This window comes from Prionailurus bengalensis, chromosome E1 (assembly GCF_016509475.1).
Source record: "Prionailurus bengalensis isolate Pbe53 chromosome E1, Fcat_Pben_1.1_paternal_pri, whole genome shotgun sequence".
Lineage (NCBI taxonomy): Eukaryota > Metazoa > Chordata > Mammalia > Carnivora > Felidae > Prionailurus > Prionailurus bengalensis.
The window spans coordinates 11,190,491-11,206,251 of NC_057347.1; the positions used below are offsets into that span (position 1 = coordinate 11,190,491).

The 15,761-nt window shown below is 58.8% G+C and overlaps 1 protein-coding gene across 1 annotated transcript in view; it reads right to left on the bottom strand.

The window, feature by feature from the left end:
- MYO15A (myosin XVA) overlaps nucleotides 1-15,761 on the bottom strand; it is a 52,275-nt gene that overhangs the window by 21,215 nt on the left and 15,299 nt on the right. Inside the window, exons 12-40 of the mRNA XM_043583303.1 lie at nucleotides 14,763-14,876; nucleotides 14,235-14,293; nucleotides 13,674-14,148; nucleotides 13,124-13,255; nucleotides 12,451-12,576; nucleotides 11,679-11,756; nucleotides 10,743-10,891; nucleotides 10,581-10,626; nucleotides 10,268-10,392; nucleotides 9,707-9,824; nucleotides 9,205-9,380; nucleotides 8,606-8,690; nucleotides 7,826-7,879; nucleotides 7,649-7,730; nucleotides 7,435-7,565; nucleotides 6,833-6,928; nucleotides 5,566-5,801; nucleotides 3,915-4,096; nucleotides 3,517-3,589; nucleotides 3,133-3,324; nucleotides 2,705-2,817; nucleotides 2,455-2,549; nucleotides 1,784-1,910; nucleotides 1,503-1,570; nucleotides 1,352-1,429; nucleotides 1,029-1,209; nucleotides 797-929; nucleotides 373-478; nucleotides 168-240 (exon numbers count right to left, since the gene is read on the bottom strand). Coding sequence (XP_043439238.1) covers nucleotides 168-240; nucleotides 373-478; nucleotides 797-929; nucleotides 1,029-1,209; nucleotides 1,352-1,429; nucleotides 1,503-1,570; nucleotides 1,784-1,910; nucleotides 2,455-2,549; nucleotides 2,705-2,817; nucleotides 3,133-3,324; nucleotides 3,517-3,589; nucleotides 3,915-4,096; nucleotides 5,566-5,801; nucleotides 6,833-6,928; nucleotides 7,435-7,565; nucleotides 7,649-7,730; nucleotides 7,826-7,879; nucleotides 8,606-8,690; nucleotides 9,205-9,380; nucleotides 9,707-9,824; nucleotides 10,268-10,392; nucleotides 10,581-10,626; nucleotides 10,743-10,891; nucleotides 11,679-11,756; nucleotides 12,451-12,576; nucleotides 13,124-13,255; nucleotides 13,674-14,148; nucleotides 14,235-14,293; nucleotides 14,763-14,876 — 3,703 coding nt within the window. The remainder of the gene's footprint in view (nucleotides 1-167; nucleotides 241-372; nucleotides 479-796; nucleotides 930-1,028; nucleotides 1,210-1,351; nucleotides 1,430-1,502; nucleotides 1,571-1,783; nucleotides 1,911-2,454; nucleotides 2,550-2,704; nucleotides 2,818-3,132; nucleotides 3,325-3,516; nucleotides 3,590-3,914; nucleotides 4,097-5,565; nucleotides 5,802-6,832; nucleotides 6,929-7,434; nucleotides 7,566-7,648; nucleotides 7,731-7,825; nucleotides 7,880-8,605; nucleotides 8,691-9,204; nucleotides 9,381-9,706; nucleotides 9,825-10,267; nucleotides 10,393-10,580; nucleotides 10,627-10,742; nucleotides 10,892-11,678; nucleotides 11,757-12,450; nucleotides 12,577-13,123; nucleotides 13,256-13,673; nucleotides 14,149-14,234; nucleotides 14,294-14,762; nucleotides 14,877-15,761) is intronic.

Consider the following 15,761-nt stretch of genomic DNA (forward strand, 5'->3'; position numbering starts at 1 on the left):
GCTGGCACACTTACACAAGTGTCCACCTGGTACTTCCACGTGGGCTCGGGGACACAGACACACGCACGCCACTGACATGTAGCCCAGGACGCACCTGTGCTCACACAGGCTTCCTCATACACTCAGACAGCAGCCCTTTTGCCCCTCCTCCCCTCCTGGCCCCTCACCTGGAGTGGGTCCTATGGATGGCCGTGGTGTGCTGGTCACTGGCTTCACCAAGGCCACGGCCTCTCTAGGCACCTGTCCCCACCACAAAGAGAGCGCTCAGGGGGCAACAGGTCTTAGCTCATGGGGGCAGCTGGTTGCTGAAGCTCTCCAAGGCCCCACTTTGTCTTTTGCTCTGCTTGGGCCCAGCCAGAAACCGCCCCTCACCTGGCTGCCAGAGGCTGCAGCCGGGTGGCCCATCTGCCCCTTGAGGATCATCAGCGCCTCCTCGTGGGGGTCTGGCCGCTTCACGAACACCTTTCCGCCATCCTTCCTGGTGGATTGGACATGAGTTTCTTCTTCCCAGCCACAAATTCCTATGACAGGGAACTTCTTCTCCCCCGACCCCCATCATTACACATGAGAACCCAGAGAGGATCAGAGACTGGCCTGAGATCACACAGCACAACCTAGAGAGCAGCAGTCTGGGCCTTCCCCTCTGCCTAAAGGGCTCATCTAGATCATAAACAAACTCACTCCCTAAAGGTTGCTGCTAACTGGGTAGATGGCCACACTGCTAATGGGCACTCAGGCACGGTGAGGAGGCCACTCGTCCAGAGGGCTGGAGGGCTGGGGTCGGGGCACAGCTGACCTGAGGGCCTCGGGCCGGCCTCCCCGGGGAGGATGCTGGTACTGCCTCACGATGTTCTTGATCTGCTGTGTGGGCTGCGGGAAGTGCTCCGAGTTGAGTGTTGAATACCGGACCAGCTCTGGGCAGGGGGAAGCTGTGGGCAAGGGGCGGGGACAGGATAAGGCCACAAGGAGCACAACCACACCCCCAGTCCTGTCCTGGGAAGCCCCGACTGCTGGGATAGGACACTCACAGGTTTCTGGACAAGCCCGGTCCTGAGCTAGAATGGGGGCAGCCACGGGCTTGGTGGGGGCTCTTGGGGCCTTGGCCAGAGGGGCCGGGGCCAAGGGCTTTGGAGTAGAGCGCAGGAGCACGGGTTTGGCTGGGGGTCCCGTGCCTACAAACTTCGGCCGCGCCTCTGGCGCTAGGGGTTTCTGCAGAGAACAGGGAAGAAGGTGCGCTTCCTGGGACACATCAGCCCTTTCTCAGGGGCCCCGTGCTTGCCCAGGATGGGCTCAGAGAGGCACCATGATGCCCTGGAGCAGCGCAGTGCTCACCTGGGCAAGCCGGGCTCACCTCTGGGAGCAAGGGCCTTGGGGCGGGACTCAGGGGCTGCTGCTGGAGTGCCATGGCCTGCAGGGTCATCTCCCGGGCCTGGGAAGAGGTGGTGGTGGTGACCAGGCGGGCCCGTGCTCAGGGCACCTCCCGCAGCCCAGCCGGCACTCACCAGTAGCACGGCCTGCTTGTGGATGAAGGCCTGCTGCAGAGCCAGCGTGGAGGCATCCAGGCCTGGGACTGGGGGAGCCAAGTTGGAGGGCGTAGATCCCAAGGGGTGAGAGATGGAGGGAAGTGGAATTCCCTATCTAACCCCCACCCTGCCATTAACTCGCCCCCACCACACCCATGGCTGCCCCCATTGTCGCCTGTGAAGGAGCCCCGAGAACCAGCGGTGGGGGGGGGGCCTCCTCTTTGCCCAACCCTGGAACCACCCTGGCGGTAGGCACTGACTTGGCTTTGGCTTTGGCTTTGGCTCTGGGGGTCTCCTGGGGGGGTCTTCAGTGCTGCTGCTGCCACTTTCGCCAGGCCGGCCTCCCCCTTTCATGCGGTAGGCAATGGCTGTTGGCTTCTCCAGGTCCTGGGGACAGCAGATGGCTCAAGTGTCTGCCTCAATGCCATACTCCCGAGGTTCCAAGGCAACGGGCACCTGACACCGGCCACCTCCTCTGTCCCGGGGGCCTCCCGCCAGCCCAGTGTCTGCTCCACGCCCAGCCTCTGCCCCTGCAGCATCCCAGGCAGTACCCCCATAGCCTTGCAAACCCCCAACCCATTCTGCCCTCCACGGAGGGGTAAACAGGTTCAAAGAGGAGCTGTACCCTGCTCAGGGCCACATATCATGCCACGTAGGGGCTCCTGGGAGTTCCCAGAATGAGTAAGGGTGCCTGAGGGGGCTGGCTCTCACCAGAGGAGGGGGCTGAACCTTCAGCCGTGGGTCCTTCTGGGGTCCCAGCCAGGAGCCTCCCTAGCCATGAGGACACCCTCGTTTGGCCCCCAGGAGACCCAGATGAGACAAACCACTCCCAGGCCCTGGCTGGGAGAGGCTCCTGTGTCACCCTGTGGATGTGTGACTTGATGTGTACATGCGGTCCCAGCTGTCTGCAAACATCCCATCCCAAGCCTACCGCATCCCCGTAGGACAGCACGGGGTCGAAGAGGCTGTCCAGGTAGCAGTCCAGTCCCTTGTGGGGCACAGAGGGTTCTCCAAAGCTGTCTGAGTCTGGTGTGTGAGGGAGATAGAAAAGTCAAGTTATTTTCTCCTGCTGATCACCCTGTACAGCCCCCAGGATCCCTCCCCACCAGAGACAGTGGCCACTGCTAGTTGACCTTGGTGGGTCGCTGTCCCTCTCCGGGCCCCAGTCTCCCCATTTGTACCGTCCTCATTGTGGCTGCAGTACCCATCGGAGTCAGCCACTTTGGGCACATGTCCCTGGGGCTCCGGTCTGGTGGGAGTGTCCGAGTCTGAGTCCCAGCTGTTCCCAAACACCCTGTAGGGAAGGGGGACAAGGAGCAGCTGACCTCCCGCGAGATCATGGCCCTCCCAGAATCACCACCCCCCCCACCACCACCATGTTCTCCTCTGAGCCCTGGAAACGGCTGACTCTCCTCCTTTAAAAATGGGGTGCCTGGCTGGCTCAGGCAGTAGAGCATCTGACTCTCGGGCTCAGGGTTGTGAGTTTGAGCCCCACATTGGGTGCAGAGATTAAAGCCTAGGTTTAGAACTCAGCTCCTAGCCAGCAGTTGGGAGGGGAGCACTGCGCTGGGAGAGGCCATCTGCACGAAGGGTTCAGGTAGCCACCTACGCTCTGGGGCCGCCCCTGCCGGCCACGGGCCCTTCTGCACCCACAATGAAGTAAGACTTCTGTCTCGGGAAATCCCTGAGCAGCTCTAGATCCGCCACCAGGTCCAGCACGTAGTCATGGCCTGCCAGCTCTGCCCACTGGACGCCATTCTTCATGGCCACTGTCCAGCCACGCCAGCCATCTGTCAGCCCCCTGGTGACAGCACATGGAGGGACAGAAATGAGGGATGCAGCCAACAGGTACTGCCTAGGAAAACCCTGGGACATAAGCCAGACCCCAAGCATGACCACAGCGGACCCCACGGGGGATCTGGTGTTCTGCCCCTCCCCTCCCTCCTTCCCAGGTTCACAAGCATGTGCTGGGTGGGGCATTCCAGGTGCCGACCTGTGCCTCAGAATGTCTCCAGCCACTTCTTCCCCTGTGCTCCAGGAGTGCACCGGGCAGGAGAACTGGTCACCTGGGGGAGCGGCAGGTGCTGGGCTCAGCCAGGATGCATCTGAGGTCCAGGACTACTGCTTCCCCACCTGCACCCTGCTCTTAGGCCTCCCCACTCTTGTCCTGGACCCTGGATCCGCATCCTCAAAGCCCCAGCTCCCTTCCCCCATTCCAGGTCCAGCCCCCACACCCACATGCTGACCTCTTTCCAGAGCCACACCCAGAGGGCTCCTCCCCACTCCAGAACATCCCACGGCTTCTACTGGGGCCCGTGGACTCCAGGTGCCCCTTTGTGCAGGATAGAGGGAGAAGGGAAGGCAGCACAAGGTGTGGAGAGGACAGCTCACCGTTGAAGCAGCCCACATCCAACGCCATGTTGGCCTTCTCCTGGGTTGCTATCCACTCGAGCTGGGTCGGGGGAAAGGTGCGGGCTGCCCCAGAACCCTGCTGTTGGGCCCGGCCCATGGCCTGCATGAGGCGGTGTTGACACACAGCCTGGAAGCCATTCCGCCCGTAATCAGACACAAACCTGATGGGTAAGAGTTGGAACCAGGATGAAGAGGGATCTGTGGCTAGGCCAGGATAGATAGGGATTCTAAGTCTAGTCTGATGGAGGCCCAGGCTAGTCCAGAGCTCTAAGGTGAAGCTGAGAAGGCCCAGCTCTGAGGCTAGATCAGAAGGGTCCCGGGCTATGGTCCAGAGCTCTGGGATGATACTAAAGGGGTCCCAGGACAGCCCTGAGGTCCAGGACTAGGCTGAAAGGGCCTCTGGTCAGTCTCAGAGTTCTGGGGCTAGACTAAAAAAGATCTCAGGCTATCCCAGAGTTCTAGGACTAAGCTGAAAGGGTCCCAGGCTAACCAGAAGTATCTTAAGCCGGCACAGAGATCCAAGGATAGGCCAAAGAGGTTCCAGAAAGGCCCACCAAAACTTGTTGGAGCAAAATATCATTGACAGGCTGGGGGCTACAGTAGGGTATGGGCAAGAACTTGGACTCTGGAAGACTCTGCCTTCCATTCCTTCACCAAGCACCCCTGTGCGGTCATCTGCCCTCTCTGAGCCTGCCTCCAGGTTCCCACCTATATGGGAGATGACCGTGAGGGTTCAGCTTGGCCCAGGACCAACAAGCCTGATCCCTGCCAGGGCAGGTGATCCACATATCTAGCTTCCTGTCCCCCTTCCTGCTGCTGTCGGGCCTGGCCAGGAGCAGCAGGGAGTAGGCCCAGAGTGGCTGAAAGAAGGAACCTAGAACTGTGCCCACAGGAAGCCCCGCACAGGATGGCAGTGGTCCCAACCTGGCAGCAAGACTGACCAAGTGAGCTGCCCACCTACTGCACACAGCCCAGGTGAAGCTCTGTACGCTCTTAGGCTCACACCCACCCCGTAAGGTGGATCCTGTTACCATTCCTAATTTACAGGCGAGGAAAGAGACTCGGAGAAGGGCAGGGAGTTGCCCCAGGACACACAGCAGATAGGTGTCAGAGCTAGGGTTTACACCCAGGGCCTGCCTGAGCTCTTTCTCTTGCAAATCATCCTTCTCACCCAACAGGGTGACATCATCATCATCATCATCATCGGCCTCATCATCATTATCAATACCATCAGGATGCTGACACTAACCTCGCTCACATAGCAATTACAACGCTTTATAGGTTGAGTCGGGATTTGAACCCAGACTCTCTCGAGTCCAGACACGCTCTACTCCCATGACATGAGATCAGTGCCTTTTTCCCAAACTCCCCACACCCCGGTCTTGCCACCCTCTGAGCTCTGCAAATCCTTTATCCAGTTTTACCTGAGCCCTACTCTCCATAGTGAAGACCTGCCCTTCTTTCTTCCTCTGAGCCCAAGAGAGAAAGAGAACAGCCCCTGACCGGTCCCCCCATGCCTCAGCTTCCAAGCACAGAGACCTCACTCCTGGCCGGCCCTTTAACATCCCAGCCCGGGGTCTCATGCCAGCGTCACCGTCCCCATGCCCTGGCCCTGCCCGGTTCCACTCACTTGAGCAGGTACTTGTTGAGGCGCGATGAAGGTGCAAAGCCACTGAGGCAGGTAGCCAGTAAGAGCCAGCCCCGCTCGGCATTGTGGGTGCTGGGGTTGCGCCACACCTGGTTGGCCAGCTGTGCCAAGATCTCATCCCGAAGTTCGGGCACCGCCAGACCCTTCTGCACAATGTAGTTCCCGAAGACATTTTCCTGGGCGCCATACAGGTGGGGGTCGCCCATGAAGCGCAGGATCTGGGCCACAAACAGATTCTCCTGGGCCTCTTGGAAGGTTGTTCCTGCCAGGGCCCCACCCCCGACGGGCACCCCTCTCACGTGCTTCCCATGCGTCCCAGGAAAGCTCACGTAACGGCCCCCTGTGTTACAATATAATTGCCACATCCTATGCCAAATGACCAGGTGGCCCATCCCGACTATGAGAAAAGTCAAGACCCAAAGCACATACTGACCTTCTCACCTGTTCATGAATGTCCCACTACAGCTGCCCATACAGCCCCAGCCCTCCCTGCATCCCTGGCCTCCAGCCAGCCCCTCACCTCCTACTCCACCCAGGCCCCGGAGAGTACTTTCTAACATTCATATCTGACCACACCACCTCCCATGGAAGCACCTTCCTTGGCTCCCTAGGGCCCTTAGAATGAAATCCCAAGTTCCAGATCTGTCAGCCAAGACCTCCTGACCCCTTCTTGCCCCTCCTCTTCTCACTCTCATCCACTGATGTGTCCTGACTACATCAAGTCCCTCTTCCCTCTGTGCCTTCTCCATTTGTCCTGGCTGGTGAATTCTGACCCCTTCCACCCTAGCTCACATGCCCCCTCTTTGATTCTGTCCAGGACTGGATTAGGGACCCAGTCTGGACTCCCCGGCCGCCATGCCTAATCTCTGTCCATGTTTGTAGTCACTGGTCAGGCCTACTCTACCTCCCCCCTCGGACTAGGCCTACTCTACCTCCACCCTCAGACTAGGAAGTCCTCGAGGAGAGGGCCTGATCTATTCTTGCTGTTCTGGGAAGCTCCACAAAGGCCCTGGGGCAGGCTCTTTGCCAGGAAGATGGCTGGGAGAAGAAAGACTCCCAATCCTCAAATCCTAGCCCAGAGTGGAGCCCAGATTTTATCTCCTGGCCCCACCCCCACCCCCACCCCCAGAAGTCTTTCCTCCAAAGAAGAGGGCTGGGCTTAAGGCCTTGGGCTAGTGGAGCATCCAGGGGAGAGAGACAAGGGGCCTCAAGGCCTGTGAATTCAGGGGTGACCTGGGCAGACCCATACCAACTTGAAGACGCTCACGGCTTCTGCATGGCACTCTACTGGCAACCGCGTGAGGGGTGTCTTCAGGGGCACGGTCAGCATCCCGAAGGCAGGTTCCTGGGGGCACGGGGCAGGGGCGTGGGGACAGACCTGGGACTCACGGGCACATCTGGATCCACTGCCCTATGCCAGGTGGGGGCACAGGAGCCTGTGAGGTAAGGGCTCCTTTCCCCAGTGTATGGATGGAGAAACTGAGGCTTGAAGAGGGGCAGACTCTGGCCCTCAGCAAGCTGGTGGTGGAGACTATCTGCGCCCCTTGGAGAGCCCCCCTTCCTGGAGAGCCAGAAGTGAGAGTAGGGATGACTGTGGCCCTACCGGTTGTTAAATATCTGAAATATTTCCAACTGGTTGGCAAACAGCCGCTTCCTAAGCCCCCGAGGGCCCACTGCTTCTGTCCAGCGCTTCCCCGGGAGCCCCCAGACTCCTCACGATCCACAACTCAAGGGCTCATTACCTCATGCCACAGGGCACGGCCAGGAGCCGGCCCCCGGACAAGTACAGTGTTAGCTTTAACTGGTCAGCGCCCACTGGCCAGAGCCACTTGGGCCTATGCCAGCCATTACCTTAAAGTGGCATCGAACAAACTTGGCCATGGGGTAGTTGTTGATATCCAGGGGCAGTGTGACACGGGGCTCGGCCTGGAGCCGGGGAGTCCGCACGGGGACCACCCGGGGCACCCGGGCTGGCCTGAGGCCTGTGGAGAGAGGAGGGTATGAGGTGCCAGGCTCCTGTGCCTGCCCACGCCCACCCCCACCCCACCGTCCGGCACGGAAGTACCTGCCACGGCTTGTAAAAGTCCCGCCAGCTCAGCGGGTACCTCCAGGTGCCCCACGGCCACCACCTCCCGCTTGCTCAGCTCCTGGAGGGACGGCGCCTAGTGAGGGCCAGGCCCGCCACAACTTTACCTGCAAGCCTCCCTTCTTGTGCTGGCTGCCGCCCGGCCCCCACACCCACCTCCTGCTCCCGAAGCCGCGCCTCCTCCGCCCGGAGCCTCCGCTCTGCCCTCAGCTGCAGGAGAGCAGATGGTCAAGGCGGGGAATGGTGGGCAGAGGCGACGGCAGGCCTCGGGCCCGGGGGGCGGCCCCAGCCGGCCCGGCACGAGGCAGCGGGCGAGAGAAGCAAAGGGGGCATCTGCCCCGCCTCGCAGATGGCAGAGGGAAGGCAAAAGCGTGGCCAGAGAAACAGGAAAGGAAGGGAAAAAGAGAAAGAGGTAAGGGGCAGAGGGAGTAATACTTTGGGGAAAGGGAAAGACCCACAGGGGGCTTTCTGGGAAGAAGCCGAGAGATGTGCGATGGAATCCTCTCTGAGCTCCACAAAACCTTCAGTAGAAGCCAGGTGGTTCTTCGGGGCCTTGGGGATTGCAACTGTCGTTCTGGTGGTTGGTTTAGATGACAGTAAGCCAAGACCGGCATTCAGGTAAGAGCAAGACCATATCCGGTGCTGCTCAGGTCGACAAATTCCATCATACCCAACTGCTCAAGGCCCCACCGTGAACCCGGCACAGGCCAATTCCTTCCCGTGTAACAGCTCATTGAACTCACCCCCCTCCAAGACCCCAGGGGGTAAACAGGTAAAGTGAGGATACAGGAGGCCAAGGTCACAGCTAGGAAGTGGCAGAGCGGGGATTCGAACCCAAGACTGTCTGAGGCCAACAGTCTCCTCCTGGGTGCTAAGTGCCTCCTCCCTCTCCCTGCCGCCTGGCTCCCGGGAGGAGGGTGAGGGGTGGGACTGTACCTTGAGGTAATGCCGGTGGTTCACATATGTGTGTACCAGGGACCGGAACTTCACCAGGTTCCTCCTCATCTGCTGATACCGCTGCCTGGGGGTGGGGAGGAAAGAAGTGTCTGGGGGGGGGGGGGGGAGGCGGAGGGGCAGGGGTTGGGATCACAAGGTGACGGAGATACGGAGATGCCCATGCCAGCCTGGCCTGGGTATCACTACCCACGGTCAGTGTGGCAGCCCTGTGCTACAAAGAGAAGCTGGAGCTCAGAGAGGGGCAGTGACTTAGCCAAGATCACACAGCACATTAAGTGGCAGAGCCTGGATTAACCTGTCTCCAGCATGTACATCCTACTGGGGCTCCTAGGATGCAGGGTGGGACCCCTCTTGGCTGGAAAGATTCCCGCCCATCAATCACAAGCGCCAAGGGGTAGGTGGGCGGGACGTCCAAAAGCAGAGACCTAGAGAATCCCAACATCCTTCCCGCAGAGGCCCCGACTCTCAGCTTGCACGCCGCCAGGCCAGGGGGCTTACTGCCCAAGTTCAGGTATGGCCTCTCCCAAGCCTCGCCTAGCCCTAGGCCTCCGGGGAGGCCTGCCGTGTCTGGGCTGTACCTGGCCAGGTAGCCACGGGCCCGACTTTGCAGCAGGATGATCTTGCGGCGCAGGGAGCGGAAACGCCGCCGGATGAAGAAGCCGCGGAGGCAGCTCTGCAGCGTGACGGCTGCCAGGTTCAGGACGTGCTCGCGCATGCTCTCCAGCAGCTGGTGTAGGTGTTCCTTCAGGAACAGCTGAGGAGAGGAGGCAGGCATCGAGGCACATAAGGGCCTGGGGAGCGGACTGGGGCCCCTCCCCTCCAGAAGGCGGTGGAGACAGACTAGATGGGGCAGCAGCGCAGGCTGAGTTTGGAGAGGGAGAACAAAGAGGGACGGTGCGTTAGACCGTGGGAGCTACCCGAGCAAAGGTCCAGAGGCAGAGTGAGCATTCCATCGACCAAACTCAACTGCGCGGCCTCCGGGCCAGGGATCTTTAGTTTGGGCATTTCTGACTCCAGAGGCTCCGGTTCTAAAACCCCTGAACGCGGGGCTTCAGGGACCGCGTGTGGGGTGGCACTCACCTTGCTGACACCGACGCGGTACATATTTGGCGTGACCGTGCACAGCCGGCTCAGCACCGACACACACATGTCCCCACTGGCTGGCAGGTTGTGTTTGAGGGCCACTAGACAGCGGTACCTGCAGGGGTGCAAACTCAGCCTGGGGCTAAGGGACCTACCCCCAGCTGCCCGCTAGACCACGGAGTCTCCAGCAGAGGCTCTAGTCATAGTGTCTTCTAATCAGAAATAGGCACTCCATCCCCAGACGCCACTTCTGACTGTCAGAAAATCCCAACAGTTTCAGTCGAATAAGACGCTTTACCGCCATCTGCTGGAAACTTGTCATAATAACCTAGAATTATTCCCTCGGAATCTCCACACGTTAACAATAAAAGCATGAGAAAATGCAAAATAAGAAATGTACCTGCCACGTGACAGCTAGCAGGTAATAATCTTGTGTGGCACACAACCTGAGCAACTGTGCACAGCAAGCTCTGTCCTGCCTTGGGTTCTGTATTCCTGGGGCCATGGGGGAGCTGGATAAGGATCTGGGCAGCTCAGGACCCACCCTGGCTGAGGTACCTGTCGATGAACACCTGGAAGGGCAGGCGCACTGGAAAGCCCTCCTTGCGGATCCGCACGGTCTCCAGCACCCCCGAATAGCGTAACTGTGCCATTACCACATCTGGCTCAAAGAGGCCTGGCTCCTGTAAGGAAAGCCCAGATGAGGAGTTGACACACTAGCCCACCCGTGTGCAAATGGCACTATCGATGACAAATAGCTCCCACAGTGGGCTGGGAAGATGGAGGTCCAGAGAGGCACAGCCACTTGCCCAAGGTCACACAGCATGGGGAAGAGAATATGGCTCTCCCAGGGACCTCAGCCATCACATACCTTCTTGTGGTTGGGCTTCAGGCAACGTACGAACAAGGGGTTACACCTGGACGGAGGTGGGAGGAGGGTAGTATGAGGTCCCAGGGAAGGGAGGTGCTTACCCGAGGGTCACGGGGTGGGTCAGAGGTGAGGCTGGGTGCCCACCCCGCCCGCCATGCTCACCTCTCCATCTTTTCCACCAGATCCAGGAGCGACTGTTGGAACTTAGCGGCCACTGTGTGCGCCTTGTAGAGCCGGGTGACAGAGCTGCTCTTGCCCAGGCGCTGAGGGGCAGCCTGTGGCGCATGGCTGGAGAAGAGGTGTGCCACCACCTGAGCAGGGGCGGGCAGCAGGCCGGGACAGTGGTCAAGGCACCGAGAGACAGGGAAACGGGGAGAGATGGGGGCCGAGAGACAGAAATGAGGAAATAGAGGTTGAGGGGGTGGACAAAAGGAGTTAAGAACAAAAGGAGTCAAATCTCCAAACCGACGTGATCAGCAAACTAACCCACTGGGCCCCTGCCCTCTCTGCAAGGCTGCTGTCCTCCCAGATCACACACCTCCCGAGTCAGGGTGATCTGTGCTTTGCAGAGGACCTATCCCATGGTTGGGCTGACTTTTCTTTTTTCTTCAGTCTGGGGAACACACAGGCACTGACTGTGCACCTGAGTTGGCCTGTTACACACATGGTCATGAACTCTGGCAATGACCTGAGGAGGAGGGTTCCCATTTGGAAGAGAGAAGGTGGAGGTCCAGAGAGTGGGGTGGGTGGCTGAGCACAACAAGGCCATTTGGGAGAACTGCTCAGTGAGGGGATAAGGCAGGGCACAGCTGGGTGGGCAGGGCCAGGATGGGCCAGAGGACAGACAAGGCAATCCAGTGGGGCCGGCCAGGGGCACAGACCTTCAGGAGACAGGATCAAGAATGGAAGAAAAGACAGAGCAAGGCAAGACTCTGGGTTAGGGTTGGGGTCAAGGTCAGAACCTGGCCGGCGCCAGGACGAGTCAGAGGCGAGACCAGCACCAGGGGACCTCCCCATTTCCTGGACTAAGAGAGGGGCCTGATGGTAGGCTGTGTGCTCTGGGGCAGGGCCAGAGGGCAGGAGGCGAGGCTTGCTCACCCGTGTCCGGCTCCGCACAAAGAGATCGAGCACATCCTGGCGCACCTGGTCATGGTTCTTGTCTAGGAACTTGTGCACCTGCAAAGGGGGAACAACAGGGCAGTTTGGGTTGGACCCACTGGTAGGCACGGGGGACAGCCTACCCCTACCCCCATGTGCATCAGCCTGTCTGCTCCCCTCCTCCTCCCTGCCTCCCTCCAGCAGGTCAGGGGCTCACAGCCCCTGGGGGACCCTGGCCCTGCCCCTCCAGGCCTCCCATCTCCCTATCTGTCCTAGGAGGTGCTGGATTCTTCTCCCTGGTATGGTCCCCTCCCCTTCTGCCTCCACTACCCTTCCCATCCTCCAGGGAGGGGAGTCCTAGCCAAAGCTTCACATGACCAGTGTGGCTCTTAGCCCCCTCTTCGGTGGAGGACACTGTCCTGTGTCTGTCCTACAGGTGAGGAAAATGAGGCCCAGGTGGGGACAAAAGCTGGAATGTGTCAGATAACAGTGATGAGAGTGACTACATCACTACTGATAACAGTTACTCTTTATCACCACCCCCAGCCCCAGGCTTCTCACACTCAGCACGTGAGATGGGCACCATTGTTATCCCCATCTTCCAGATAAGGAGATGGGCTCAGAGAGGTGAAGCAATTTGCCCAGGGTCACACAACTGAGGATCGGCCAGAACTAGAACCAGGTGGGAGCGTTTGCAGCCCACGTTGCCCTTCCATCTTCAGCTGCGGGGAACAGCGGCACTGGGGGCCGTGCGTGCTGTCTCGGGTCTCACCTGATAGGTGACTTTGCCTGCGTAGTGCTTGATGGTGAACTCGGGCAGTGGCATCTTGGGTTTGGAGTAGAGTGGGTTGGCGCCGTGGTGGTAATGGCACTTCTGCAGGAATGTGTGGTCTGTGGCCTGGGGGCAGGCGAGGGTCAGCGGGTGTGTGGGGAACCTGGGTACCCTGCTCCTGGGCTAGTGACAAGTTCTCCAGGGAGAACTGGTTCCCAGGGAGCACTGGGGAGAAGCAAGTCACAGCTTCCTCTGGCTACCCATTGCCCTGGGTGGGGAGGCTTAAATGGACCCCCCTCCCAGACAGGAGTGTCCCATTAGCTCCCAGCTGCCTCACCCTCCAGCCCAGCCTTCTTTGTACTCTTTAGTCCCACTGCCCAGAGCGCCCACCCTACCCTCGTGTCTTCTAATCAAGAGTTTGAGGCCCAACCTCAAGGTCACCTCCTCCAGGAAGGCTTCTATAACTTCCCAGGCTAGTACCCTCCTCTGGACACCCGCAGCCCCCTCTCCAGCCTCAATCACCCACCCCCAGGTTGTGAATGGCCGGCTGGGTGTCCTGATCTCCTGTCCCCAGGCCAGAGCACAGAAGAATGCAGGACTCGGGCCTGATGAGGACAGGAGGCCCAGAGATGTTGAGCAACCTGACCAGGCTCACAGGGCACCCGTGGCTCACCTGGGGAAAGCAACACTGGTCATCGAGGATACGCAGGATGCCGTAGGGCTTCAGTGAGATGAGATTGATGCACGGCTGGTTGTCAGCAAAGGTGATCTCCCGCCAGTCGATCTGTTCCCGGATGTACTCCTCCTGTAGACGTCAGGGGCTCAGCCTCCTCACCCTGCCCAGCTCCCATCCACCCACCTCCCGGGCTGGATCCACCTGAAGGGGCCTGACCAGGGGCCCCTCTGCTTGCACGGGAAGCTCCCTCCCCAGAAGGGCAACACGAACCCCCTCTGAGCCCTGCTTCTCCCTCCACCTGGGCCAGCCCGGTACGGGGTGAGAAGGATCCCCTAAGAGGGCTTTTCTCTGGGCTCAGCACCAAGCGTCTTCCCTTCCAGAGCACAGGCCTTCACACGTGCTGGCCCTTGGCTTAGAATGCCTTTCCCTCTATTTCACCTGACACCCTCCGGTTTGCCCCTAAAGGACCAGCATATCCTGTCAGGCTCCGAGGAGGCCCACTGCCCAGTCAGGAGGGGACAAGAGTGCTGAGCGAGGCCCCGCCCACCTGCTCCTCCTGGAAGACGATCTTGTTGAACAGGTACTGAAGGTTCTCATTTGCATAGTTGATGCACAGCTGCTCGAAGCTGTTGAAGCTCAGGTCCTGCCAGATGGGTGGTGAGGCTGGGCCTGCTCCCTCCTTGGCCAGTAGCCCATGTGTGCCCCTCACCAGGGCCCCGCTCACCCCCGTCTGGCGGCCCAGTGCCCTCCCTGCCTTCCGTGGCCTCAGGGAGTGCTTGCGGGTGAGGGAAGGTGATGGCAGGAGACTGAGGACAGATAACGGTGTGGGCTGTAGGCAGAGACGTGAGAGAGATGAGGTTTTATGTCCCCTGTCCCTCACCCACCCGTGCAGCCCTACCTCAAAGCCATAGATATCCAGGATGGCAATGGACAGCGTGTCCTGCCGTGGGGACACCAGCGCGTTGACCCGGGCAATGAGCCAGCCGAAGAGCAGTGCATACAACACCTTGGCGATGGCATCTCTGCAGCAGAGAAGGTGTGGGGCAGGTGGGCCTAGTGCGGGGGGGCCTCGGATCTGGGGGCTCAGGCGTGGAGGACCAGGACTCACCTGGCATCCACGGCACTCTCCACTGTCAGGGGGGTGAAGATCTTCTCTCGCATTGTCTCCTGGGGAGGGATGAGACCCCTGAATGACAGCAGGCTGGCCACCACCTCCAGGAAGCCCCCAGAGGACTGGAGGCGGGACATGGGGAAGGGAGCAGGAACGATGATCTGACTGGTCCTGGGCACACAGTTGGCCAGCGGCGGAACAGGACACCCTCATCCCCCCTCTGCCTGCCTACACTGGCAGGGACAGGGCTGCTGGTCTAAGGGGGGAGACACTGGCATGAGCAGACAGACACAGTGAGATCAGCCTTGGGATGGGACAGAGGGGCAGCGGTTGTGGGAGCCTGGAGGAAGTAATGACCCAGACAGGGGTCAGGGGTGGCCCACTGGAGGTGGGGGAATGCCTGTATCAGGTCTTGAAGGAAGAGTAGGCGTGGAAAAGGGAAGAACGAGCCAGGCAGAGGGAGGAGCCCATGCTGTCTAAGGGCCGGCAGGAGGCTTGGTAGATCCGGGTCCCCCAAGGACTCACGGTCACTTTGAAAGTGATGGCCTTCTGCAGGCCCTCGGGGGAGATCTGCAGCAGCTCCGCCACGGCCTGGATCTCCCGGGCACTCACCACCGAGGCCGTCTCCTGTGCATCTGTCTATGCAAAATACCAATAGGACTGCGTTTCAAACTGGGTTTAAAGTTCATACAAAAAACACAAGCAAGGTAGGGGCGCCTGGGTGGCTCAGGTGGTTAAGTGTCGACTCTTGGTTTCAGCTCAGGTCATCATCTCAGCTCAGGTCATCATCTCAGCTCAGGTCATCATCTCAGCTCAGGTCATCATCTAATGGTTAATGAGTTCAAGCCCCTAGCCAGGCTCTGAGCTGACAGCACAGAGCCTGCTTGGAATTCTCTCTTTTCCTTGGTCTCTGCCCCTCTCCCTCTCCCACTCTCCCCTCCCCCCCCAAAAAAAAACACACATTAAAGAAAATAAAAATTAAAAACATAAGCGAGAATAACCAGGAAAATTCCGAAAGAGTGAAGGAGGCCCTACGAGATAGCCTGACGCTATAAAGCTACGATAATTAAAACAGTCTGGGAATAGACACATAATACATTGGTTAACGAAGCACAACAGAAAATGGGGAATTAGGCAAAAATGTACATAAGAACTTAATACATGGTGAGTAGGTATTTCTCAAATTACAGGATTAGTAAAACTGAGGAATCATGTGGAAAAAAAGGAATTGAATTCCTACCTCAAACTTTACTGGGATAAATTCCGATAAGCCAAAGATTAAATATTAACACACACACACACACACACACACACACACACAGACACGCACACACACACGCACACACACACACCCCATAAAAGGGTTTGAAAAAATTATGGGAGAAATCTGTTGTAATTTTAAAGAGATGAGTCTCTCTAAAAGTGATAAGAAAAAAATCTAAAATTTATACAAGATTGATAAACCAAATGCCTGAGAATAATTCTAAAAATCTACATGGCAAAACCCAAACCAAACCAACCACC